The sequence below is a fragment of the Liolophura sinensis genome, chromosome 9 (genome assembly GCF_032854445.1).
Source record: "Liolophura sinensis isolate JHLJ2023 chromosome 9, CUHK_Ljap_v2, whole genome shotgun sequence".
NCBI classification, from domain to species: Eukaryota; Metazoa; Mollusca; class Polyplacophora; order Chitonida; family Chitonidae; genus Liolophura; species Liolophura sinensis.
Window position 1 is genome coordinate 29,263,391 of NC_088303.1, and position 9,697 is coordinate 29,273,087.

The 9,697-nt window shown below is 40.3% G+C and overlaps 1 protein-coding gene across 1 annotated transcript; it reads left to right on the forward strand.

Annotated features, from left to right (window-relative positions):
- The first annotated feature begins 1,250 nt into the window (after positions 1 to 1,250).
- LOC135475769 (paired box protein Pax-3-like) lies at positions 1,251 to 5,192 on the forward strand. Its single transcript, XM_064755708.1, has 6 exons — positions 1,251 to 1,284; positions 2,218 to 2,526; positions 3,084 to 3,782; positions 4,008 to 4,108; positions 4,421 to 4,589; positions 5,062 to 5,192. Exons 1-6 carry the CDS (start codon positions 1,251 to 1,253, stop codon positions 5,190 to 5,192), a joined length of 1,443 nt encoding a protein of 480 aa, XP_064611778.1.
- Positions 5,193 to 9,697: the final 4,505 nt, after the last annotated feature.

A 9,697-nucleotide genomic window follows, 5' to 3' on the forward strand; every position in this document is an offset into this window, starting at 1 on the left:
ACTCACCATACATGACCACTGAATTTCGGTCAATTACAGATGTTAATGAACCATAAAATACAACTTAATGTTATCAGTGAGTTTGTACTCCTTGCCATCATGAGTATAAAGTTCAAGGAAAACTCAAATGTAATTATCTACTTAGTTGCCGGTCAACGCTGTTTAGATAAATCTTAGATGTTAACAAAACAGGAAAGCTGATGGCCTGGTGAAGTTTTTTAACATTTCCTTTTAAAAGTTAAAATATACTGAAAAAGCTTTTATGTGGTCATCACATGTTATTTTATCTATGTTTTTCACCGTCTTGATAAGCCTCTGTTACTCTATACGACTGCTGGTGTTACGAGCACTAAGATGAAATTTGGTGTGGAAGTTTATGTACCGTGCCTAGACAAAACTCTTTTTTTGTATACAGGTATACGTGTTCTTGTTTCAGTCAACTTTTCGGTGAGATTAGCTACAGGGTGTTTGTTGGATGTACCTGTTCACATGTGGGAGGGTGATACAGAGTGACGGAGGTAAACAACACGGAGATAAACTCATTAAGAGTTTGTTAATGACCAGGTATGACGTAAGACAGAGGAACACAAGTGCACAGATCCAGATGGTAGCTCTCCATCGTTGTCTTAAAGAGTTTTTGGAAGGGGGTGATACAGTTGCCAATAAACGCCCAATAAGGTCGAGTGGGTGCAGGGGGGTATGAGCGGTGGGGTGACAGGGTAGAGTGTTGACGGGATGCTCTAAACACAACAGCCGTATTGTCCGTTCACAGTTACCTAACATCCCAGGTACAGTTGGATATCATTAATAAAGTGCTAACGCTCTAACACACCGTTGTGTTACCTCATCGAGTCTCAGACTCCAGATGCTCCTGGTAATCCCCCGCATGTCAACACCCACCCGCGGGGTGGATGAGGCCCATTAACAGGTTGTTTGATTGATTCTCCACCAATCAGCCGAGTTATAAAACACCATAACCACGCTGAACCATCACAACGTCTTCGTCTTTGGTATGATCCGGACCTTCGTTTCTCATCGTCATCAACTACACCCGCTTTACGGATTTACCTGTCGTTGAATATTCCTTTTTTCACATCTTTCTATAAAGACTGGGATTATTCACGAGCTGTGAGAGATTAGATGTAAAACCGAACGATTTGTCAAAGTTCAATTCTTCACGAGCTTTTCGAGACGAAGTCAGTTTAGAATTCTTGTGATATATTACTACTTCGATATATCAAAGAATTCTGATGGAGTTCTCTGAAAACGAGGAGCTAGTGAAAGGTAAGATCTTTAATTACTTAGTTCAACTGATTTTTATTTAACATCATACTCCTTTAATTACGTAACCAGTTTTATCAGTAGCACTGAAAAATCTGATGACCGAAACGACTCTTCATTTAATTAGTCAAATGTATGGAAACTGCATGATTGACAAGTTCGAACTCTTATGTCGAAATCCACTCCAACCAAATTCATATGCATGTCGTGTAAACTGTGTGTACGTTATTCTTTTACTTTGACGATTATCACGACCGAATACCATGCTAACAGAAAACTACTTGAATGGATGATACACTAACGTTTACAGCATATCCCTTGAACCTGATTTACAATGTGTATTATTGGTTCTATCGGTTTTTTTCGTAATGATTTTTCTTTAAATATGAATTTTATTAGTTCATATATACTCTGCCTCACGGGACGTAACCACCTATTATACAAATTGTTTTAAGAGTAGTCAAATCATCGCAACAAAAGTTTAAACAATCAACCACAAAAGAAAGCACTTTCCCCCTATATCCTGGTTTTATTCCACAAATTTTGAATCAAAATCAGCATGACAAGATGTTTTGAATTTTAGTCAAAGTTACTTGAAAGAAGAGGAAGCCAGCAAGTTCCAGTAATTTTCGAAATACACGCGTCTATAATAACTCGAATGTAGTTACCGATATGTTATGTGGCCACAGAGATCATAACGTTCACTGGCAACAGACCAATATGGTCGCGTGTTCAAATCCAACTCTCGCTTCTTTTTCTGACACCGTGCGTTAGCAGATTACAAGCTACCTGTTGAGATAATGTGTTTTTTCCCATTTATATAGTAGGTCACCGTATAATATGCATGTATTTGAAAACTCATGGGCGTTGCTTTGCATATCAATTAAATAAACATGTTAGTTAATTTCATTACTATTTTTGTCATGTTTTCAACAGGTCAAGGAAAAATGAACCAGTTAGGAGGGATGTTCATTAACGGTCGTCCCCTGCCCACCCATCTCCGCCTTAAGATTGTGGAGCTGGCTGCGCGAGGGATGAGGCCTTGTGCCATCAGTCGTCAACTCCGGGTCTCGCACGGCTGTGTCAGTAAGATTCTGCTCAGGTATCAAGAGACCGGCAGTGTTCGCCCGGGCTTGATCGGTGCCAACAAAAGGCTCGCCAGTTCGGAAGATGAGCTGGATAGAGAAATGGAGAAAGGTGATCCGAGCTCAGACAGCGATTCCCAGGATTCTAGTCAAAACAAAGGTAAAACGGAAAAACCAGATATATTATACATGATCAAGAAATATTTGTCTTACAAACGAGTGAATACGGCTTGACGGTATGGTAGTCATGCATATCGCTTAAAGAACGATGCATGCACTATTTCATATATGTAAATTTATTTATTTATTTATTTGATTCGTGTTTTACGCCGTACTCAAGAACATTTCACTTATGCGAGGGCGGCCAGCACTATGGTGGGAAGAAACTGGGCAGAGCCCGGGCGAAACCCACGACCGTCCGCAGGTTGCTGACAGACTTCCCATCAACATAAAACTGAAACAGGGCACATTAATGTTGAGAAATGTTGCTAGTGGTATCGAATGATTTAAAAATTTTCGGCAATTTCCACTCACAAATGATGTAAACAAGTGGAAAAGTGTATGAAGAAGTACAGATTGCTGTGAAGAAATTTATGAAATCATCAGAAACATTCTTTTATTCTCAAAAGTAAACCTTCGTAAAAGTGATAAAAGTCCCGAACACTATATAGACTACCAATCAGTCAGACAAAAAGACTTTTCGCTTTTTTTTGACAGAAAACAAGTACTGTACAGAACCCGGTTTCCAGTTCACCAGGAAGCTGAGGCGAAGTCGGACATCTTTTTCACCGGATCAGCTAGAAATTCTCGAGAAAGCTTTCCAGCGGAATCACTACCCAAACGTCATCACGCGAGAAAACCTGGCGAGTCTGACAAAGCTGGCCGAGGCGAGAATCCAGGTATGGTTTAGCAACCGACGGGCAAGATGGCGGAAGAGCAGGAGTGAGGCCGCCAGCAAGAACAGCAACAACAACAGCAACTGTGCATATGGTGATATCTTCTCCAGTACTGGTGCTTATCAGCCGTCCCAAGAAGCCAAATCCACCATTAGTTACCTACCCAAAGATTATCCCGCCCCTGTATGCCCGGAAGCCAGGAACCATCCATTTGCCCAAGCCGTTCCACAGCTGAACCAGAACAACCTTGGGAGTAAAGGAGACTTTACAAACCTGGATCACCATCAATCGCAGTTCACTCAGTCGCCCTACTGGCGTGCACTTCTTCCTAACACGATCTCAGATGAAATGATGTCGAACAGTAGTGTTGGAACTACACAGAGGTCAGCTGGATGGCTTCCCGCCATGGACACTGGGCTCGGAAAATACTTACCGAACTCTCAGTGGAACGGCCTTTCTCATTGGTCTAGCGAGTCTAACTATCCAATCACTCACAGCTGCCAGCTCTACAAGGTCCCAGGTGAGGAACGAGTCCATGATTTAAGCAGTTTAATACATATTTTGTTCTCCACATGCTTTTATGTTCGTTAGTTCTACCTTTGTTAGTCATCCTAAAGACGTATTTTTACATCCAGGTTTTACGTAAAGGCCGGGTGTGAAAAAATAATATTCTAATTTTGAAGCACAGCAATGGGAAAATAAGGCTCGGGGATTGAAGAAATTAAGTCTTTATTTCGTTTCCTAGATATGACGTCCACCTCGTACCGCCTGTCCCATGTAATTACGCCCAGTCAAGGAGAAGTTGACGTAACCTACAACCAGCAGTATTTCTCGTCAGAGCCGGAGGTTTGTACACACTGGTTTTTTCATGCTCACTATGTACAAAATCTTGTTCATCCTCAGGAATACTGAAGCAGCTGTATCATCATTGCACACAGGACGTAGTGCCAAACTTGAAGCCAAAATCCCTTTATTAATGAGGTCGCGCGTTCGAATCCAGCTCAATCCCGCTAAATAAGCTACATACAGCTTTTACACCGGATTTCTGTGGGATGTGTCCGGTGTATATACTTTAGACAATCATTGTTAAGGCCGTGAAAGCCATGTAATCCAATATTTTATAAAACGTATTGTCACTGGCCGTGCTTTTTGTTTCAGTTGCGTTCATCCGTCTGCGAATCTCCCGTCAGCAGTCGAGGAACCCTTAGTCCGGAAATTCCCGAATACACCCGAGACTACAGTTGGACCTTGAATCTTGCCGATCTCTGTTCTTCCACTGATTTCGAGAGTAGCAGCGGGACGAAATTCCTTCATCCTTGTATAGCTGGTAGGTAGCAAAGACAAAAAAAAAAAAAAAAAAAAAAAAAAAAACATGTGAAAGGAATACAGTGAAAACATGCGTACATGTCAAAACAAAAAATAATACCAAAATGAGACAAACAAAATCATCGAAGACAGTGGTATAATTGTGAAAGTGTAACCTGGTCACAAAACTAACGGAGAGTCTTCCTTCAGTTAGGCTTTATTCGGACTGCAAGTTCTTGACCTTATTTGGAGAGTTACATAATGCATTAACTTTATGCATGGGTAGAATTGAAATATACACAAAACATAGCAATTAAAGCAGGTCGATACAAAACTTTACTTTTAGAAAAAGTTTCTGTGTGATACGATCGGGTGTTTTTGCCACTGTATCATTTACCCGAATATCACCCAGAATGCACACGCAGTGGTAAACGACGAACCCAGTGCTGTGTATACGAAAAGTTTTAAGTGAATATGTGTTTAATATTCCACAGGTGTTATTGGGGAGACAACAGCATCCTTATCGAACAATGAAGTCTTTCCATATTCGTCCATGTTCAAGAATGCTGCCGTGAGTGGGTTTAGCGACTATTACGACAACCAGAGGACGTTAACCTGTCTCTAAAGATGATGGAAGCCCTTGAATTCTGCATGTGTGGTAACGAGGTGTCAAACCGGGAGGAAGTCTTAGAGACATTCGGGCACTCTCTCACCCCATTATCATTCAAGATTACAGCCTGTGTTACATTTACGACCAAAGGGACGCTAAATGAAGTGCGTATGCGGATGATCTGGAACAATTAAATATGACTATTGTATTTTTTCAGCTAAAACAGAACAAAACATTGACATTTAGCTCATATATATTAACACATCCATGTTAAAGATTTTACAAGTTTTTCAAGTCCACTGTTTGCACTTGCATGTACATGGATAGGGTCGCTTTTGTTACTCTCAGAAAATAATCTGTTAATTTTAACAGAAAGTCTGTTGTATGAGCGATGCCAGAATGTATTCTGTTATGGCAGCAGATTATTCTGTTAAATATGAAACCACATGCTCTATTAATTCAACATGCAGATTCTATTAGACTAACACGATATTGTGTTGAATATGGTACAATATTGTTATACGAGCAGAATACATTCTAGCATCACTTAGACAACAGACTTTTTTGAGTGTCCAGTGTTACGGTCATCACTAAAGTTAAGCGATGTTTTTGAAGATCCGATGATAGTATGTTTCGTCACAAATTTAATACTCGGCTCACCTGTTATGTTTCCCACCAAAACTGTTAATCAATCTACTATGAATGTACATGTTTGTTTAGCCCTATAAATGTTTGTTAAGTAGAGACAAAGTATTCTATAACTGTTTTGTGAATTAGTTACTCGGTACCTTCTTTGTGCTTTGTATTCCTGTAATGCTTGTTTAGATAAGGGGAATTCTTTATGACCTATGTTCTGTTTTATTTGTTAGTATTTTCTATAGTTTTTAAATATACTGTTCTATATGTTATAAAACTTGTAATATACTGCCTTTGGGCTTAGAATATATTGGCACATTACTGGTTTTGTCTTGTTTCTATTCCCAGTGGTATGATTGTGTTTTTCGGGAGAGTATACTATATACAACATTTGTTAGATGCAGTAATCCGTGCATATTATAGCAGGAAAGTGTGTCTGCAGGGTCGCAAGATCGCACCAATGACTCGCACAACTGACGAACATACTTGCAGCTTCTTCAGTCTGCTACCCTCGACGGGGGACGCCGGGACCAATAACCGGAGCTAGTAATCCTACCAGAGACATAATTCTATTGCGGACTGCTGTGGAGCTGACCGTGGCTCAGTTGTAACATGCGACCTCCCTAACCAATCCATCGTTCATCTGGCCTTGGAGGACTGAAAAAGCAGTATAAGCATTAATGGGAAACGATTTGTTCTCCACCATTATGGCCACGTGCAAGTTTTGTATGTCAACGTCAGAGAGATCGTCAGTAAATTGCCAATTGTCGGTGGTCTGCTATGGGTACTCCGGCTGAATAATTCTTGAGAAGAATGTTAACCAACAACTAATCAATCATGCAATCCTTCCTGCATGCACGTGGCCACACATACACAAAATTTTGCAAATCAGAAACCATCATAACTGGCGTTGTCTTTAGGTTATTACAGTCATAAGTGCACGCGACTTGCGAGGAATATTACGAGAAAATAATTTGTACAAAATGCTCATAGGGCAGTTGATACTTGTACACAACTCTATATAGTATTGCGATAGTTCTAATACCTCATTTGAATCGGGTCTGATGAGTCGCATCACTTTACATTTTTTTTTTAATCAGAACCATAATTATGACTTTATTTCTTTACTCTAACATATTTTTGTGGTTTTACGCGGCCATTCTCAGGAATATTATACTTAACATTGTGGCGTTAAACGTGTACGACTGAAGGAAACCAGCCAAAATCGTCTGGTATTCATTAACTTTTGACATAAAACTGAAGAAGGATTCGCAGATATCACCTATTACATTTGTTAAACCATGGCTGTGTTCATAAAGATGATGACAACACAGCATTTTGTGTACCGGTAATGCAAGACGGAAGACATCTAATAATTTTGCTATAGAGTTCACAGCATTTTTATAGAGTTGCTTGAATTTCTCTTCAACAACATAAGGCCTATTTATGAAATTCGGAAAACCATACATTGATAGTGTAGGTATTTAGCGATGAGTAAAAATGATGTCCCTGTCTCTAGCATGACAGGTCTGTAACTCTTCCCGAATGAATTATTATATACTGTGCATAATATGCCGAAGTTATTTTAGAGTAATCTTGGTCGAACCCTACAGATGTCCGTGGGTTAACCTCAGTCCCCCCTTCTGGAGGTAGTGATGTAAAGTGAGTGTAGAGAGCGGCGCATGCACTCTTGAGAAGCATGGCCTATGACCACAAACTGCAGTTCAGCTCAGTAGTCAAGGCGGTCAACTAGTTAGACAATATTCATAGTCAAATGCAAGAAAGTGTATATTCTTTTATTACAGTTGTTTATAAATCTATGCGTCGAAAGAGACATTCGTATACCAGCTGTCAACCAATAAGGACGTTCCAGGTGAATAATCACAGGGCCAATTCCCAAAACGCACTGAAGAACTAAAACTGTATGTAAAGTACAAAAATAGGGCGGAATCATGCCAAGAGAAACAGTCAACATTCTTTAATAAAGTTGGAAAGACGCAAGGTATGTTTTAGGCAACTGAGTGAAATCAGTATTCAAATCGTGTACCATGCTAGAATATCAGTTGTGGATAACAAAATATGTATCTCAGTTGCGCCTTGATTGCAACTGTTCACATGTCTACAGTGGCCATCTAATTCAATACGACGAATACAACGCCCCTATAAAACCGCTGCAGTGGTATTTTAAAACTTCCTTCCCTATTACTTCGAGATTTCTGACGTTAGCTTTGTAAAAAAATTTATCATATGTATCTCGAAGGCATTCCGAGAGCACAAACCTGTACTGCTAAATGCACAAATCCTCCTCCATGGGCAAAGGGACTCTGGGTCGAACGTATCTTGCACTGGTAAAGAATCGTTTAAAACATTCGGAATCCGTGTTTGGATCACCGGCACCAAAATGAAACCGAATGGTGCCTGTGCCAATACCATGCCGTGCGCCAAGTTTAACCAAAGTCTGTGAATCGCTTTTTGCTGCTATGTCATGACTGCTAACAGTCATTTGACATTGATGAATGATCAGGTTTCTGGGCCACCAAAATATAACGGATTGGTGCTTGTACCAAGCCATGCCGTGCGCAAAGTTTCATGACTTTTTGCTGCTAAGCTGCTGACAGGCATTTGGCAAGGGTCAGACTGGCAAGATCAGATTTCGAACCACCAAAACCTGAAAGTATAACGGGTTGGTGCTTGGTGATAGCTTTTTAGTTGCTGACAAACTAATAAATTTCGGTAAAAACTATAGTCTATAACAAAGCGAGATATGCATGCACGATATGCAGGACTTTTGAGGCCAGCTGCTATCAGTACACGGATAGGTTTTAGCCAAGAAATCGGCTTTGAACTTCTACTATCTGATAATGTCTAGTATCAGTAGGCCTAAAAATAAGCTATCCTCAGACCGGATTTTCGGGCCTGGATAGTTGCAAATATAAAACCTAATGTGCCAACTCGGATATACAAGCAAACGCCTTCGCTCAAAGTTTCACAAGTGGGTGCATTTCTCTTGGAAGTAAATATGAACAAGGAATGTAGAAGCTCTAATTCCGGTCATAACTCGCTGCTAGGGACGCTACATGCATCGTGTTGAAGAAGGCCTCCGCGTTGGATTCGATGTCATGAGCTGCAGTCAATGCACACTTAAGACTTTTGATAAAACGACAACTTATAAATTAACATAGCGCACGCTCTGGACAGTCGTTGAAGTTGCACCAGTAGAAACTTGTTATTTACACGAGTACAGCATAATTCTGATAGGCCCATATATTTTCTTAGTTGGTTTATAATAGTGGCTAGTGTCAAATACCTAGCTTGCGCTAAACCAGCTCCCCGTCATTGAGAAATCAGGCTAGCAAATTCTCAGATGCCTTATTTAATGGAAGGTTTGACTTTTCCTTGCCATAAAAGGTGGAAAGGGGTGGGCTACAATATTTGAATTCCCCCCCAACCCCCAACCCCCACCCCCACTTCCCGGCTTCAAAAGCCACTTTGATCTCTTTACACTGGGCACTCAGTTTGAAGGCAGGCTCTAGCCATTATATTTGCTCTGAGTTTGGGATATGTTCTGTGTGGTAAGTATATTAATGACCACATTAATCTTGACTAAACTCTGTGTCAGAATCATTCAACAGTACAATTCTAGGTCTCCCCTCAATAGGCTGTTAAGGCCAATCCCAAAACTGTCCTCGAATCAACCCTGAAAACACTTTTGATCAACTTAAATACAAAGCTTTAAGAAAATGACAAACCAATGTAAAGGAAGTTTGGGTTTTCAATTTATTTCTGTTAACAGCATTACAGTTCTATCATTCATGTTGTACAGTGAACCTCTTGCATCAACAACCTAAAAGTCAACTACCACATACATGCACGTATTGGTTAGT